Here is a 19,155-nt window from a genome sequence, read left to right on the forward strand (position 1 = left end):
TCTCTCTGCCTTGACCAGCCAGCAAGACATAAATTGCAGTGAGTATGTGTGTGTGTGTGTGTGTCTGTCTGTATGGGCACACAAACAGAGCTATAGTACAGACCCTGTGACGGAGTGTTTGGGAATTAAGGGGCAGCGATAACGTCTCTGAATGTGTGTGTCGCTTGCATCTGTATGAAAGAGTGTGTGAGGAAGTGCGTCACAAAAAATATCAACAGGCAAAACTAATTATAACAGTGTGTGTGTGTGTGTGTGTGTGTGTGTGTGTGTGTGTGTATGTGTGCATGTATGTTTGCTTGTGTGTTTGTGTGTCAGTGGGTTTATGTGTCAGCGTCACAGTTTCTTGTGCTTAAGCATAAATCCTTGACACATCGAAGCCTGACGAAACGGCAAAAGGCAAAGCCCTCTTGTTTGTTCTAGAGCTTTCCTTCTGCTACCAGTCTGTCGTTGAGTTGGCAAAGCTGGCGTAAGAAGCCGTCATTTGGGCCAATTTCCCTCTTCTGTCGGATCATGGCCAGGGCTGTCCTCACGTCCATCTTGTGCCGCAGCATGAGATAAGCGATGACCAGAGAGGGGGAGCGGCTGTATCCCTTCTGGCAGTGCACGTATACCTTCCCTACAGGTAGGGCAGGGGATTACGGTCGTGAGAGTTGAACACAGCATTACAGGAGACTGAAATCGAATTCACACTACAGGTATTTTTTTTTTAATCTTTCGTTTAGGCATATTATTTACAGTCATGTGAATACACAGCTGTCACCAGAATTAAGTCTGGGTTGTTTATTTGGAATGATACATTATATTCTTCATCATTTCATACATTAGTTCACATATACAAACAATTCATTGAATTCAACTTTAACAAAAAAAGACCAAATTAAATTAAATTAACATGATTTGATGCTTTATTGATGTTATCTAATGCCTTAAGTTAATGGCATCTACTGATTTAGGTTGTTAATTGTTACATAAGACTTTAGACATAAGAACCATTGCCTTGACTGCATATTCAATGACATCCTCCCTATCTTGCTTCTTGTGTCTCTTTACATTTCTCAGTTGCCAGCATTGAAAATGTTTTACTTTGCACATCCATTCATAACTAGACGGTTACTTTGCACATCCATTCATAACAAGACGGTAACTTTGCACATCCATTCATAACTAGACGGTTACTTTGCACATCCATTCATAACAAGACGGTAACTTTGCACATCCATTCATAACAAGACGGTAACTTTGCACATCCATTCATAACAAGATTGTAACTTTGCACATCCATTCATAACAAGATGGTAACTTTGCACATCCATTCATAACTAGATGGTAACTTTGCACATCCATTCATAACAGGATGGTAACTTTGCACATCCATTCATAACAAGGTGGTAGCAACTTCATGAGTGCCCTCTTGTGTAATCACAGGAAATCAATAATTACAGAGTCGAAATCCAGACTGGAACTACATAGTCCTGTCCTCACATCAACCACGCTTGCACCATACGTTCTCCATTCAATTAATCAATAAGGATATTGATTGATATTAATTTCTATTTGACTTACAAAGTCAGTCACGACTACATACACTACTGTTCAAAACTTTGGAGGCACTCAGATGTACTTTTTGAAAATCATGGCCAAGGTTAGAATTATTATTTTAATTTGAAATAATAATTGTGTCCTTCAGACTTTCCTTTTGTCAAAGAATCTTCCAATTACCTTTCTTTCAAAAACAAAAACATTTATAAGTGACCCCAAACTTTTGAACAGTAGTGTATATCTAAAACAAATGTAAATGCTATAAACTTACATTTATTCACCGTAATAATCTTTCTAAAAATTCACAGCACAATGACCTATTCCAAACTTCAAACAAATTGATTGAATTGACTACACTTACCTTTCCCATTTTTGTGTGCTAGTGCCTTCTCGATAAAATCAGCTCCCTCCTCAAAGTAGACACTGAGGTCAAAGTGGTCTGTGTCACTGGCTGGCATCCCGTGGTAGACGATGTCCGTGCCCGCGTAAAACTCAGCGTTGGTGTTCACGTGCATGAGCGAGTTCCCCTCTGCTGCGTTCAGCACGTGGGTCACACCTACACGTTGCAAGTGCATTACACTGGTGGCCACACACCTGAAGAAACACATCAAGGGAAAACTGATTTCAGGGGTTGCTGGGAGTGGTTGCTATGGGAGATGGGATATTACTGCACAGGCAGCACTGAGGCAAATACACTCTTTTCAAATGTTGCTATTTTTGCCACACGTGAAATATTTTCTCAGTTTTATCCCACGCGTGTGTGTGTTTTTATTTCATTATTCCTATCTTTGAGTGATAAATATTACAGCATTAAACTCCACAGTACATCTCTATGCTATCAATGTGAGGTGGCGAGCTTGGCTGCATCTGCAAATACTTTGATTTTTGACACTTCTGACAGGATTTGACAGGATGTTGGTGTGCTTAAGATATGATATGCGTGAGAAAGTTGCATGTGTGTGCGGTATAGTATAGTATAATATATCTATATTTATATGTAAATGTAAGCTAGAAAAAGAATGACATTATATAACATTTATAAAACTTTATACACAAAATGTTATAGATTAAGATTCAAAGTAATTGGTGTGCAGTAGCATAACCTAGCATCATCACAACCAAGAATAGTGGCAGTTCTTGGTCTGTGTGTGTATTCCTGTGTGCATATACAAGCAAGCAAGCAAACACACAGCGTGTGTGTTTTCCTATTTTTATATCCTCTTTGTCAATTATTCATCATTCCATCAGTGAAATACAAGAGTGGGAAGGTCCAGAGAGGACGCTGCAACCTTAGACACAACTGTCTCCATTACATAACAGAGTCCCACCCTTCTCCAGTCTGCTCTCAGTCATCTAAATCATGGGAAAATGATTCCATAATTTCTAATCTGGTAAAACAGCGTCTGTCTGACTACCTGACAATGTATAGTGGCTCTCCCTTTGTTTCTACTACATGTGTTTTATGTATGTCCTAGAGAGAGGGAGAGAAGGAGGGAGAGAAGGAAGGAGAGCGGGAGAGGTGGCGGAGTAAATATAGTGAGTCTATTTAAAGCATCCAGGCACAGCCAGGGGAGGGGAGGTGCTCAGGATGAGCTTGCACACGTGGAAAGATTTTAATTTAAATGTTCACAAAGGGAATAATAGCTTCTGTGTCATGTCATTTAAAACTCTTCCCTCTCCCCCTCACTTCTCTAATTCGGATTAAATGCCATTATATTCTACATAATAGCCAGAGAACTATGCAACACAAACATGGGGAGTTCAAATTGCTTGATCTCTCAATATAGTTCACTTTATTTTGGAGATGTCCTTCCACAAAATCAATCAACTCCTGATAATAACAATCGTAATTGATTAATGGCACCTTTTACTAGTGTTGAGGCCCATGCATTACAAAACATTCTTTTCACATCTTTCTGGGTTTCATAGGATATACTCACTCATTTCCGACATATATCCTTGGGTAAACCTCGTTGAAGTGTTTTGAAGGCATCATATACAATCCACTTTCGTCTGTCAGTAGATCATTGAGCTGCTGCACGGACACCTCATATTCAGTCATGCTTACGAACCTGAAATAGTTGAACCTTGAAATACCAACGACCGTGATATTATTTTAGTTGTACAGTCAGCTAATGGATATGGTAACGCTGTATTATTTCCGCGCTGAGACTGAGCGCGAAGTGACTGTAGCCTTTCGCGTTAAGTTGCAGTGCAGCCTTCTCTCAACACGCCCCCAAACAACAAATAGTGCCCAGGAAAGTTTTGCGCATGAATTGCTTTGGAGCTGCGTGGTAAGGACCCTGCCACTAGATGTCAGTGTGTATACACCAGAGTATTGCCATGCAGACCTCTTCATAGTGAATTACAAGGTTTACGTTTGTGTCGAGGTCAAGGTTACATTAAATCTTAAATTAGATTAAAAAGACTTGAAAGAGACACGGTATTCCTCACGTTTCGTTATTCAAGTGTGTTGGTCAGATGAATACAGTATGAAAAGCCTGGCTATAAGGAATCCATTGTAAGTTCGTAAAGATTCATGCGTGAAGTAAACTGTATATACTTTCGGCACTAGAGTGTGCAGTTGACTTATGTTGAGAGATTGCTCCCCGCTAATAAAATCCACACTCGTTTGTTGTTCGTGTTCTCTGCCTATTTTTGTCTCAAAAATATAATATTGTTGTGTTATAACCACCAACATGTCGCTGAATATCATCAGAGGCAGTAGACTATATTAGCCAATTTATACCACGCCTAAGAATTTAACTCCGTTGCGATTTTTCCTGAGGTGTTCCGCACTCTATTATATAACCTCAAATACATAGAATAAGTATAGGCCTAATGGAGAGTAGTGCGTAGAATACCCACATTTAGCAATGACCTGTTTTTTTAATTTCTGCTTTTACGGGCGAACCCATGCATAAACTATTTTGTTAGTTAGTCTTCTTTAACTTGATAAGGAGGGGGAGGACCGAATTTTCGTACATAATTTTGTGCAAGAGAAGTTTGTATAATTCTGTATGCGTGGGCACTTGAGAACCAATGAAAAGGCAGCATCCACTACTGCGCTGCGCAGTTTGATGCACTGGTGTCTGATTTGGGTAGTCTGTGAATCACCGGTTAGGGAGCAGATGCAACGTCGACGGCATTGACTCGGAGACGAAGAACTGCCTTGTGAGAAACCAAGGTCTCGTATCAGCAAACCTCCTTAATTTCATTTTTCACAAAATTGTTTGGATTATTTTTTTTCCTTGGGCTGTCATTTCCACGGGACTGGCGAGTCAGTTGCTTGGACCTTCACAGACCACGGTGCGCAATGACCGGAGTCCTCTCTGAAAAAAAGTTTTCTAACGTTTCATCCCACTTGCTTGGCTCATCGGTGTTCGAACAAGCATCCGAAACTGACTTACATACCCTCACGGATTCTGAAGTCGCTGGCATGAGTTACTATACCGGTCACACGTCGCACAGCCACCAGGACTACTACCAGCCATATTCTCAGTCGATGAGTCCATATTCCTATCAGCAGTACAATCCGAACGGAATAGGAGCATCAGGTGGTTATCCCATGAAGACGGAGTATCCTTATTCTCATACGTACAGACAATATGGACATTACAGTAGGGAAATACAGACAACCCAAGACACAGGTAAGACCACTGAAACAAAATGTGTAGCAGGACCTACTTTCTGTCAGTGATGTGGTTTGGGTCGGATGTGAAATCGAGTAGAACACATCAACATCACCCAGCCATTAAAATCAAGACCATCAGTTGACAAATGATCCCAGAGAGCTATGGAGAGCAAGTTATCTTTATGTCAGATACAATATTTTTCAGTAGTTTTCAAGAATAAGCCAGTCGTTGCTGCCCAGTTGGAAAACACGTAGGCCTTTGTGTCAGATTTTGTTTCTGTCAAACAACTCAAAACCTACTGGCAAGATTCAATGTAACATTGTCACAGAATACCTAGTTCCTTTCCGAGATTGCACCCTCTTTGAAATGTTTTGTTGAGAATTTCAAGCAATTAGTTTTCGCCAAAATGAACTTAGATATTCAGAGAAAAAACACACTATGCTACTACTGCAACTATTCTAACAATAGTTACAACAATAATAATGTCGGATAGTTATTTTACATGTCTTCGTGCATATAATAGACTGCATAGTCTTATTTACAGCATTTGTATGTACCAAATACAGTCCTCTGTACATCACAGAGTTCGTTTATTCGCTGCAACAAACAAAAAGTGTCCTCTCCATGCGAGTGTTTGCTTGTTCTTCTGTGTAGCCTACATGAAGGAGTCTATAAACTCTGTAGGCCTAAACATGTTTTCTCTTTCTCCTCCCCTCTCTCTGGCTCCCTGGCTCTCTCACACTCACCCACACACCCACACACACAAACACACACACACACACACACACACACACACACACACACACACACACACACACACACACACACACACACACACACACACATACACACTCAGGACTGGAAGTCCCTTTTAAATTATATGTTTTGGTTTCGGGGTTGGTCTGCATGTGCTGTAGTTATGCAAGATTTACACAGCTATGTAATGGCATATGCCATTTTAAGTATACTTTCTTTGATGGTGTTTCCTTTTCGTTCCTGTTAGTAATTTTTGTGTAAACTTAATGCCTTTTTATAATATATCTCTTTCAGTGAAAGAAGAACCGGAACCTGAAGTGCGAATGGTTAACGGAAAACCGAAGAAAATTCGCAAGCCACGAACCATCTATTCCAGTTACCAGCTGACGGCTTTACAGCGGCGCTTTCAAAAGGCACAGTATCTGGCCCTACCGGAACGGGCAGCGCTTGCGGCGCAGCTTGGGGTTACCCAGACACAGGTATGTTAGCAGCAATAAACCCACTCAGTTGGCACATCAGTTTGAGGCAGGCATTTGTTTACAAGTCGACCCATCTCTTGCTGTAGCGTTAGTCAAAACCGTAAGAGCGCTTGTAAAGCAAACACACCACATTCCTCACAATTATGAAAGACTGGGCTTTTTATTTTACATTAAGTACAAAATAGTGCCCGTTATGAAATTCGCCTATTATTTAACTTATTTGTCTACAAATTATATGAAAGTGTGTAACATCCTTTCGCTGCATAGCCTAGTTTATGATCCACATTTTGGCATTTTTTTCAGCCACGCAGTAATCACAAATGACCTTTCTCCTTTCAGGTCAAGATATGGTTTCAGAACCGCCGGTCGAAGTTCAAGAAACTGTACAAAAACGGCGAGCTGTCGCTGGATCACAGTCCGAATGCCAGCGACTCAATGGCATGCAACTCGCCGCCCTCCCCTGCAACTTGGGATTCGAGCGCACACGCTAATGCAGCCAACAGAGGGCAGATTCCTCCACAGTCCCATTCTTCTTCGCCGTCTTTTATGGATGATTGCAGCCATCACTATCAGCAAGGCTCACATTTAGGAGTTCAGCACCCGAACTCGGTGCACCATACGCCCCCATCTACGCAGAATGCTTACCGACCCTGATAGACGCTCTACAGTGAATTTAAGATCTACCATGGCATTGAACAATTTTAATTTCGTCCGTTGGATGAAACTAAAAGAACGTTTATTTACTTTACAGTTTTGGTCGTCTTTATTCGTTTGCACTGTCATTTTGCTTACCATTTGGACAGCATTAACACTTGCTACTGCATGCTCTGTCAGTGTTCTTAGCGTTTAGTTCAGAGTTTATAAACGTTTGGCCTTTGTATCAGAATGGCATTTATTAAAAACAGTGCGGGTGAAATACTCTACTTCAATTTGTGAGTTAACTATGTGTTTTTATTATCATAATGAAGGGGTTTGAGAGGGGGCTCATATATAGCCTTTTTAATGTTTTTTTTTTGTGTGTGTTTTGTTTTGTGCTTTTTTTTTTTTACATATTTGCTTTACTTTGATAAATCATCAATATATTAACCGAAACAGTACATACAATGCATTAGGCCCACACAAACAATACATTTGTGTGAAAATAAGCAACTTTGTTGCAGCAATTTGTGCAAATTGTAGTCTACTATTTTACGTTTGGTAATTGGTCATTATGTCAAAGTTTACGTGAGTTTTTCCTTTGAGGTAGACTACGTTTTCATACAAACTGTTTGTTTAACACAAACGGTGTGTTTATCAGTCTTATAAAAATGTCGATTTTAGTAATTACCTGGACGGGTGATAATGAAGTAGAACTTACCTTAGAAATAGTCTCTCTGAACATTATGGCCCTAATGTGTAAAAACATGTGTAGTAGTGGACAAGTCTGATTTACCTGGAAGGGGTACAAGGCCCATGCTTGAAGTGTGTGCTGCACAGTTATGGAAACATGGATCAAGCTAATTGTAAACTTATATTACCTGTGACGGTTGTGAAGGTCGAGATCATAGCACCTAATTCGTCAAGGAATGAAAACCATAGTTATATTTAATTTAATAAACAATATGAGGATTTCTGAATGTACTTCTGTTTTACCATCACGGAATTTTGATTATATTTCTAAAAGTGAGATGAGCTAGCAAGGCGCAAGCCACGGGGAAGGAAAGCACAATCTAAGGCAAAAACTGCCAGGTGAAATAATTTGTGCTTTGTCACCTCTCTTGAATTTGGGTATTCTGTGGTCTGTTGAAGTAGGCTTATGAAGAAGTTTAAGTTTTCAGTGAAATTATTACATGCTAAAGCATCTGCAAATTCAAAAGTCAAGTATCCGAAGTATTTTTTTGTCGTCACGAATCCTTGCGCTGTTCAATGTGCATTCTAGTGTGCCCTTTGATGATGACAACCATGTTCAACACGATTCTCCATCATTAAGAGAGATCCCTTACTGCTTGTGTGGTCATGCCTCTCCCAGCCCTCATGTGTCTGTCGCTAGGGAATCCCTCATCCCCCCCAAACCCATCGATTATGGTAGACTATCTTGGCCTCCCGGTTAACAACAAAGCGACATGAAGTCACTCAGCATTTTAGCAAATACGTTTGGGCTTAGTGTAACGAAAACACAATCTGTAGTAAGCACACTTGGCAAATACGAGGTCCACGATACAGCCACAGAAGTGCAGAACGGGGTGAAGTGGAGTGTGGAAGGGGAGAGCTCAACTGCTCCAGCTGCTAGAGCCCAGAAGATATACGGTTTCGGACGGGCAGTGATAATCTATCGTCAGCGCAATAGACAAACGCAAGACATAGGCTACACCATGCAGGTATGAAACAATGTTTGTCCCCTGTAAAACCTTTTGACCTACTGGTTGGAATGGACATTTGTTCAATTACGGGTAGACTATATGTCCGTTCTGAGTTCAGTATATATTTTAAGTCTGCAATGGCTACAATTAAAACGGTATCAGGACAGCAAGTCTTGAGTCTGTAAGCATGTGTAGTTAAGAGTGAAGGTGCATTTGTTTAATCTTCAGTTAATATCTGGCTGAACTGACCCTCAACCATACTTTTTTTCGGATATTCCACTTTCAAGATGCGTGTATTCGCACACAGACCATTTGAAATCATAATTTAAAAAAAAACCGGTAGGCTATAAAGCATGAATTTAAAACAGTAACATTCAAAATTATTTCAAAATGTTACTGTTTATGTTATACGGAAAGTGATGAGACTAGAAGCAAAAACTGCAAACATAAGACTTGAAATATGTTATCTCTAAATAAGGTGTGTTTTGAAAGATAGCCTTACTGATCATGGAACACTCGACAAAGAGGAATCACGCATAATGCCAGTGAGTAATGTAACAGGGTCCTTTTTTACCTTCACAGGACTTTAAGTTCCCATTCTTTCTCTTTCTCAGCTTTTCCTAGGTCTATCAGCATCACACCTGCGTTTGATTCCGCGCAGTGGCGATTCTATTCCATCCCCCAACAGTCTGTAGAGGACGACTCTATCGGGCCTTCCCCGTGCACCTTTTTCATACTAAAAGAGACATTTGTAGTCTGCAAATTGCTAGTAATTATACTGCTTGAGTGAAAGCTCCATTTAACAACCGTGCCCTAAATGACCTTTAATTGACGTGAGCATTTTACAAAGCTTAAGGAATTCCTCAAATAAGACCCCCATTGCTTGTACAGATGTTGTTTAGAAGGAGAACATTGGACCACATCTCTTCATTTTGATGTGTCGCACTCTATGACTAAATTTGATACTCAAATTGATGCTATCACCTGTTACAGCGAGATGATGAATTATTAACAAATACACTTCTGAAAAAACAAGGACTTCAGTTGGAACTCTGCCATGGCATAAAATACAAATATCTAGATAATGCCTATGAAATATGCCCATTTTATATCTCAGGTATAAGAAATGGCTTTAGGTTATTGCTTATATGATTTCCTGTGAGTTCCAAGGACACACTTCAAAGCAGTTTGACTGCTTCCAAGCAGTCAAAAACGCTACATAAAAAAAATGAACTAAAACTGAATACTCCACAAATATTTTCTTTATTGTCTATGAAAAAGTCAGAGACATTGTAATGTAAAATAGCAATTCCTGTAAAATAATAAAAACGAAACAAAAAAAGGAAAAACTATGAGACAAAACATTTTTGACAAACTATGTCTCGACAATAGGTGTAATTTAATGTAAACTTACTAGAGAACCCTAATCTGGTGCTACAGATTAAGAAAACAAATCAAGCATAAACATAAACAAATTCAAGATGAAATCGGACCAGAATTTTTCCACCTGATAGATAAGCAGATTTTTGCAAGCAGTTGGTTGTGTTAATAGTTTTGCTCCACATATCAAAATCAGCTGAGCAAAAGTGAGTTTAGAAGGTATTTCAAACTTGTGTTAGCAAACAAAATTCATGTCAAAGGCAGCTGGACACAAAACACCATCTGTCCAATGAAAGTGGAGTCAACATCTGTTTCAGTGGAAAAGTCATTTGGATTTCAGCAAAAAAAAACAAAAAAACGTCAAGATGGAAATTCAGCAACATCAGAACTGTTTACAACCTTCATACTGAAGCATTCCTGCGTTCGTCTGACAAAAACAGAAATGGGTTTGCGTCCACATCTTAAAGGCAGTCGCTCTCTCAACAGCGTCAATAGAAATGCACATGGAGAGGACACCCAGAAGCTGGGCTATAGCATGTTGTATGGTAGATGCTCCCTATCACATCATCTGAGTCCTAGGCATAGAGTCTTGGTGATGACCAGGGTACCAGTGACTGAACGAGTTCATATATCCACCAGAATGCATGGGGGCTCCTTTGGTAGTCATAGAAACGTCCCAGAGTGGTGGCATTCCGGGTGAGCAGGGCTGGGCGGAGGAGATGCCGTGGAGATGCTCCCCTTCAGGTCCACTCGAGCCGTGCTTCATAATCTTCTTGTACTTTGAGCGTTTGTTCTGGAACCAAATCTTAACCTGTGAATTGAGAGAAGGACAGAGAGAGAGAGAGAGAGATAGAGAGAGAGATGGAGAGAGAGAGAGAGAGAGAGAGAGAGAGAGAGAGAGAGAGAGAGGTCACTTACTAATATCATAAAATACCACCACTTTTAACACTATAAAAAGTCATATTTTTGATATGATATGATTTTTGTCATATGATTTCTGCTTAAAACACAATGGATGTGATTGAAATGTTATTGAAGAGACACGCATAAGCCACCGCCAATCAAATATCAACTCATTCACCTTGCATGCCAGCCAGCATTTGGCCATGTAAATATCTGACAGTCATAAAGAAGTGTTGGGCTGGGTGGCTGGGTGGCTTGGTGGCAGCAGGTTGAAAGCGTCTTAATTGCTGTGACAGCTCTCGGGGTGCCACAGAATTGCAAACATTCACAATTTCCATGCTAGTGCCGCATGGGTTTGGAAACAGCACTGTACCACCCCAAAATGCACACGGAACAAAGCAGCGCACGGGTGGCTCGCCAGGGAATATGTGCCGTAATTAACATGATGGAGCGAGTCACTCTGGGCCTGGCACGCTTTAGCGGTTGTTTTCGGCGTGATACGAACAATGAGGGCATTTTTATAGCTATTTTGATTTAAGAAGATGGGAAAATGTTTATGGAACCGCAGCACCCACAGTGCAGTAAAATTCTCTCTAGTAAAAGGTAATTATGGTAATGTATTCCAAAGCTGAGTCTCAGGCACATTGCAGGCAAGTCTAACACTTTGCATGTACAGTAACATTATCCATTTTAAACACGAAGATGACGATGAGGAGGAGGAGGAGGAGGTGCAGCAGGAGAGTTAGATGAGAGCTGATGCTGTTGCTGGCGATGGAGAGTGATGACATAGTAAAACTATTCTGAAGATGATCAAAGAAAGCATCCACTTTGCTGACTGTTTCATGTATAGAACAGGCGTCTCCGATGTTTCAAACTGTGGCCATACTTCCATTCACACACATACATACAGTCAGTTGGATCCAAGCAGCAAGTAACAGACAGGTGTTGAAAACAAGGTTGAAAACAAAGGTCAAAATCAAGTTATACCGTGTAATTTTAGCCACAAAATCACCACTAATGCTGCTTTGTTCTATTCCAGACAAGCAAACATATTCGATCAATCAAGAGCCATTCCTTTTTTATATATCAACCAGGGCCCACACAAATATGCTGCAATTACTGGTGTGGATTTCAATAGCTACAAAAGTAAATAACCAAAGCTTTTAGCTTGATATGTGTACTAATTGGGTAATGTCAGATGTTTAAAAAAAACCTCAAAGACTCAAAGCTCAAAGACCTTGTGAGACCTGCTAGACAGTAATACTGGGTGGGCAACCAATGCAAGAGTTCATATGACCAGCCAATGACTCCAAATACAGGCAATGCGACTAGCTTAATGCCTTCAGGGGTATGGTGGGACAGATGTGTGGACAACAACAGTGTGAGTCCTCCGTAGGGAGCATCTAAGTGGCGGAAAAAAGAGCACAATAACTAAAAGCACTGAGCCAGAATGGTAAGCAAGGGGAATATGAAAATTGGTCAGATAGCTGATTGCTGGCTGGAAAAAAAACAAGCCTGTAATATAAGAATGATGGAGGAAACAGAGGAGTAACGATTCGAACGGAGCATTCAATATGGACTGGACGGGATGTTTTGTGTGTGTGTGTGTGTGTGTGTGTGTGTGTGTGTGTGTGTGTGTGTGTGTGTGTGTGAGTGTGTGTGTCGAGGGTTGAGTTGCTCCGTGCAGTTTTGCAGGTGCACTTCTGGGGAGAACGAATGGGGTGGGCACATGTTTCTGACAGGTAAATAGTGGCATTGACGACAGTGGAGCGCTTTGGCCAGCAGAACTGGAGTTGGGGCCAGCCCTGTTTCTCAGTCTGTGTGTACTGTATGTGTGGTGTGAGTGTGAGTGTGTGTGTGTGTGTGTGTGTGTGTGTGTGTGTGTGTATGTGTGTGAGAGAGAGAAAAAGAGAGATAAAGTGATTATGTATCATGCTTTACCCATTGAAATAACTGACAATTAATGAAACAAATCATTATCATCATCATTTTTCTGTGAATCACTGATTTATCACATTACACGTATAACATATAATACATATATTAAATATATATTTCCCTATATAAGTAATGTCAACTGATGTAAGGTCTTGGGGGGGGGTCTTCACATTTTAAACATAACTTTCTTCCATGGCTGGCGTGTCAGGTCTTTAATCTTTTACAGAATACAAATATAATAATTATATATTTAAGTTAAAAAGACTTGGAATACATCTTAAAGTCAACCAAGCCCCATACATTGCCAAGCCACTACTATTTTGCAGCTTCAGATGAGTTGAGTTTAACATTTTTTTGGCATTAAACTTTGTGTGCTTCACATTAAAGTTTGTGTAAAAGCATTTGAACTTAAGAAATAGCTCGAACTGATCCCATTTAAATTTCAACATGCAACTTTTGAAGAGCCCTTTTTGCATCATAAGTCTTTTATAGCATTAGTGAAACCATTGAAGGTCTGCTGAACAAGCTGTCAAACTGAGAACACAAAGAGACGCTGGAATAGACACAACTATGAATATCAACATATTTTCCTTATTAGCTCATTTTTATTTGAGCTCATATGTATTTTAGCTCATATCAGAGATGAGACTTTTAGACTAGGATGAAAGGGAATTTTATTGAATACTGAGAAGATTTGGACAAAAGTGTTTAAACGCAGTAGTGTGATGGTGCCGCATTGTTTCACGTCAGGTGAAGTGTCCACTTTGGCGAAATGTGGCACCATTTCACAAAAAACAGAATCACAACATGGAGCCTACATTTTGCACTTGTGACAGATGTTGCTGTGGCGCAGTATTTAAGGTCATAGTTCATCATATAGTCATGGTTCTGCTCAAAGACGAGGAGACGCACGTTTGTTTTCTATCATTAGTGTCGGCTGATAACCAAGACAATTCACACCATTACGCATGATTTTGATATTTCACGTTTCAGCATTCTACATTCCATTTAATTCTGCCTTTTTTCTAAATACATTTGTAGATAGAAGAAAGCAACCTCTTCACTGCTAGGGATGTCTGACGTTACCATTTTTGAAAACTACCTTTGACTAAAAATGGACAGCTGGGCTTAAGTATAAGAACTTGAAGGACACTGTTCAGTAAAATACTAGAAGGTTGTGTGATACATACACGTGCATTCAGCAACAAAAAGTTTTTAGTTTTTTCACAAGGGCATGTCTTTTCTTGTTTCTTGTTTTATGTTTAAGAATATGAACCAGTTAATTACATGAATTCCCATGGGTTCCTCATAAAACTGAACAAGAGTGTTACTGTGGTAATATAAGATAAATGTCTAATCTCAAACGTAACTTGAGACTGACCACCAGCTCACTCTTACAAAAATAAAGCACATCAGTGAACCGAACTCAAGCGGCCCCAAATAAAGATGACAGCAGAGAAGCCATGCAGCTGGCAGTCCCCCTGAAACTGTTTCCAGTCGAAGGTCTCCTGAGAGGTCGACATGGTTACGCTGAACACACTCAGGCCATTTTGATGACTGACAAAATGGCTTCTCTCGTTCTCTGCCCTTTCCGTGGACCCCTAGCTGCCCTGCCCTTGGTCGGGATTGCAAAAAAATAGTAATGATAGTGATGGCTCTTAACAAGCAACAGAACAGAGCACAGTCATAGACTTCACACATCTTTTCAAAGAGTTTGATCTGCGTTGAGCACAAGATTCCAACCTGGCAAGCCGTTACTGTGTGGAGTTATATAGTGTGTTACTCTTTAGCCAGCCTTGCCAATGCGTATTTCAAGAATTTTAAATGAAATCTTGGGCCTCAGTCATCCTCCAGATAGCAAAAAAAGAGATGAGGCAGTACTTAAACAACAGGAGGTGCAAAGACTCCCTGTGGCAGAGGTCATCTTACACTGGGCTGGCACCATCTAACCACAGCCAAGAAAGGTGCACCATACTGACGTACGGAGAGGACATCTTGTTCAAATATTTATTGGCGGAGATGATGAAGACAGGGGGTAGGCTAAGAGTAGAACATCTGATGTTATAGCGTCAGCCTACACCTTAAGCAGACATGTTTGTGTAGCAGGTTTAAATGATTAAAAACAACAGGAACATTGTTGTAACAATTCTCTTATCTATGATGTTTTATAAGTGCATTCAACCTACATCACCATATATTTCATAATGTGCATTTGGGAACATTTATGTGATAATCATGATGTGAATCGTACTGAATATGCTATGGACACTTATGAGAATAACAAAGAAGTACAGTACATCATCGGTGCCTGCTTTGCCATGCCTGAAAGTGTTACAAAGATCTGTTATCCTCAGTATCTAGAGAAACTAATCTCTTTGTGTCACTACATCAGGCCTTTCAAAGTAATTAATGGTCAAATTCTTTTTTTCTCTGCATGGATCACAAGAATAAAGTTAATTAACCACTCCATACCTTTAATTACCTCTCTTTGGCCTATAGTAATTTTAACAGTGGATTTACATACATTTCAACAGAATAGTTACACCTTAATTTCACAAGACAACAGTGACAGCAGTTTGTAAACCCATGTTGCATTAAAAAGAAACTCAAAAGCAGCGGTCTCTTACTCTTATTTTGATGTCAACAGAAATTGAGAAAAAGTTAAAAAAGAGTATGTACCTGAGTTTGTGTCAGACCCATTTTTGCAGCAAGGTCAGCGCGTTCAGGCAGAGCTAGGTACTGTGTTTGCTGAAAGCGCTGGTTTAAGGCCTGGAGTTGTAAACTGGAATAGATCGTCCGTGGCTTGCGAATCTTCTTTCCTTTGCCGTTCAGACGAATTTCTCCGTTTTCTATGACAGTTGGCTTTTCATGATCTATAAAATAAGTAAGTACTGCATTATTACGCTTTTGCAAAATCAACGAGGATATCGAAAATTGCTACTGTAGGCCCTAAATTCCAGTCAAAGTACCAACGTGACCGACAGGTCTACCCTACTCATGCCAATTTCTATTAATAATATTCAAACATTATCACACTGACGTCACGAATGGCTCGAATTTCCATGTTGAGTATATAAAGAGCCTAATAAACTCCTGTTAAACTATTTATTCTAATTCTTTCTTACTTGCAATGGGGTACCTGTGGAAATGGAACAAGGAGACTGATTTGTCCCCATTAGGCCTAGGCTGTGTGCGAGGTAGTTCACAATCTTCACATTAGCCTTCAAAATGTAAATTGGGTTGGTTACATTACAGAATACATTACAGGCTTAATTGCTTAAATGTCTAGACGTTCACTGTAAACATATTGTGAAATTTGGATTTAACAAACACATTATGTGGAAGTATGCTTTTTTTCCATACTGAGGAGCGTTTCCCAGTCCCGCTGTGTCCTTGCGTTTTAGACTCGAAAGGTATTCCTCACTAAATGTGTTTGTTATTCTACGAATGTTTCCCAATTTTTCTCTAAAGCGTAAACCTTAAGGGAATTAATCCATGTTTCTGGAATTGATTATGGTCATTCTCTTAGGTTCGCCCATGCCTAAAATGAGGCATAGGCCTATCCGATTGTAGCGCAGGTGATCATTATTAGAAAGAACATCAATAAGAAACGTTATGCAAATCCATTTTTTTAAGTTCCAAAATACGGTTGTGCTCTAGAAGTTATTAAAAGATTTGTATTCGCAAGGGATTAAAAATGAACAGCTAATTCATTTTATTCCGATGTTTTTCTTTTTATTAAATGGAGCACAGTAAAATGCGTCATATATTTTGGTCTTCCATCGCAATCAATTCATACGTCCTGACACATAGCCTACATTTTTAGGCTCTAAAATGTTTATTTTATCTGAAACTGTGTTCAGGAATAGACCACCCTTACGAACGTATCTCTTGATAAGGTATACCTTAGCCAAGGACGCTCTGTGAAACAACTCGAAAAGTTGGCTACATCTTAAGATATAGTTTACGAATGACGTAACTTTGAGAAGGCTTAGTGAAACGGGGCCCATATTTTCATTAGAGTAGATACAATGAAAGCACATATAATAGGCAATATATACCATTTATCAAAATTATTGGGAAAAAACACATCCACATCTCAACCCTGAACACATTAAGCAAAACCTTCTGCGCCGTTTGTACAGCATCACCTGAAGAAGTGCACGTTTTCCACAGGACAGCATGTCAGTTAAAAGCAGATCTAGGCCAGTGAATTTAACAACAACAGCAAAGAATAATATCCACACCAATAATAATGAGTACAAAATCTCAAATGCTAATATAAACGACATCAGATTTAAAGATGTATACATTCAGACAATGGGGTAGTGATTGGTTAGTATTGATTATGCTCGGAGATAAGTGGAAGTTTTGAATTTAGTTTCCCTGACTGTAACCCTAGGCAAAATGTTACAACAATCATTAATTTCAACAATATAGCAGCATCGAACAGGTTTGAGTGGGATAAACAAAACTAATGTAAATGTACAGTATTTACAAATACAAATACATTATTTGCTCAGTAAATGTGTGTTTTATCTTAATGTTTCCTTCAAAGTAGCTAATCACGTAGAACTGAAAAGTATTCACTTGTTAAAGCCATAGGCCTTATATGACATATGGCTAGGTAGCACGACTACCGAGGGGAACTACCTAGTTAAGTTCTTATCAATTACGTCCAACTCATTGTTCTCTAATACTATATAAACACAACCGGTACTGTGGGCAGTCGAAGAAGGAATTCGTTAGTGTTTAAATTCAGCGAGAGGCGCTGGTGGCTTGAAACTCAAACAAAAATGGCCAAATTTGCTCAATTTGAATGCATTACATAAGGTCTTTGTTGGCTTCCAAATGAGAACACCATAAATGATTTAGGGACCCATAGCTGATTTAACACAGCCTTCCAAGGCCCTGCAGTCGTAGGCGATGTCGAGTTATCTATAATAAACACCGGATGCACAGTTCAAGTTCAATGGTTTGGCTAACAGTGCCAACATGATAAACAGACAAGTGCAATTGATGTTTAAACGGTACAGTGGTGTTAAAATTAATTACACCGAAATGCTGATATATATATATCATTTTCATATCATATTATATATACATATATATAGGTATATCAATCCAGCTGACTCCGAGTATGAAGGATTTTTTTGCATTGCCTTCTTAGACTATATCTAAATCGGCTGACTATGTGTCGACAGGTCACTTTCGCTCACCTGAGTCTTCGATTCTTGTGTGCCCCAAACCGCTGTTGTGGCTAGGCTGGTATGGAAGGTACGCACTCGGATGGTGAGCGCCCACCGGGGCCGGGTAGGGGTAACCAAGAGAGCGACCATAAGAGGACGCGCCGGAGGAGAAAGGAGTGTCGTGCTGCGAATGTCCACCCGGATGCAACCCATGAACGGAATAATGTCCGTGAGACAACCCGGGAGAGTGCTGTTGGTGAGGTGGGTAACCGTGACCGAATTCCAAAAATGCCGATTTAGAGGGATCCGGAGCAACCAAATTGTCAGAGAGCGAACTCATAGTCATTATTAAGCGAGAGGTCCATTAACGCACCGTAAGTTGGGTGGACGCAAAATAAATCCAAGTCACCATATACATCCTTTAGTGGGTCACATGAACATAAACAGCTAAATTCTTCAGAATTTCTGACCAGACCACAAACAAAAGAGCAACGTCAGTGCACTAGACATGAATCACGGGCGCTCCCAGTCTATCTTCACATTTCGAATATCGGGGGCGGGTGCGTTCCGGTCTCCGTTGGTCAAATAAAGAGCTCTCTCTGATTGGTTGACAAAATATGTCAATCAGTCAAAGGATAGGGGACAAGTATACTGAACCTGATAAACACCCTGATTCATAATACAATTTTGCATGGATGGGTGATCTTTAATTACACCGCAATTCTATGCTCATTGATGCCATATGTTGGCTTCAGAATGATCTTAAGAAATCGGTAACATAAATTCATACACTGGTTATGCCACACATAGATGCCACAAGTCACTTCGTCGTTATCACTTGCTATTAGTTTTATTAAGTTATTCCTTATTCCAAAAATGAAAACCTGCCAAATAAATGTTACACTATTTATCCATATCGTGGGTGATGTCTTCCCTTTCTGTTGTTACATTTAATTTAGATAAAAACTGTACAGTTCAGAGATTCAATTACCCATTA

General features: G+C 39.9%; 3 protein-coding genes across 3 annotated transcripts; 1 reads left to right on the plus strand and 2 right to left on the minus strand.

Moving 5' to 3' along the window:
- Positions 1-416: 416 nt before the first annotated feature.
- Positions 417-3,601, minus strand: LOC308378845 (dual specificity protein phosphatase 3-like; the record flags this gene model as incomplete). Its single annotated transcript, XM_080855847.1, has 3 exons — positions 417-616; positions 1,901-2,133; positions 3,480-3,601. 3 exons carry the CDS (start codon positions 3,599-3,601, stop codon positions 417-419), a joined length of 555 nt encoding a protein of 184 aa, XP_080711973.1.
- Positions 3,602-4,978: 1,377 nt separating this feature from the next.
- On the plus strand, positions 4,979-7,063 carry LOC308379204 (homeobox protein Dlx3b-like; the record flags this gene model as incomplete). The annotated part of the gene is made up of 3 exons (XM_080856262.1): positions 4,979-5,189; positions 6,225-6,409; positions 6,749-7,063. 3 exons carry the CDS (start codon positions 4,979-4,981, stop codon positions 7,061-7,063), a joined length of 711 nt encoding a protein of 236 aa, XP_080712388.1.
- A 3,624-nt stretch (positions 7,064-10,687) lies between these two features.
- Positions 10,688-18,504, minus strand: LOC308379990 (homeobox protein Dlx4a-like; the record flags this gene model as incomplete). Its single annotated transcript, XM_080857267.1, has 3 exons — positions 10,688-10,939; positions 15,649-15,842; positions 18,189-18,504. 3 exons carry the CDS (start codon positions 18,502-18,504, stop codon positions 10,688-10,690), a joined length of 762 nt encoding a protein of 253 aa, XP_080713393.1.
- Positions 18,505-19,155: the final 651 nt, after the last annotated feature.

The sequence above is a fragment of the Sprattus sprattus genome (assembly GCF_963457725.1).
Source record: "Sprattus sprattus genome assembly, chromosome: 18".
Lineage (NCBI taxonomy): Eukaryota > Metazoa > Chordata > Actinopteri > Clupeiformes > Clupeidae > Sprattus > Sprattus sprattus.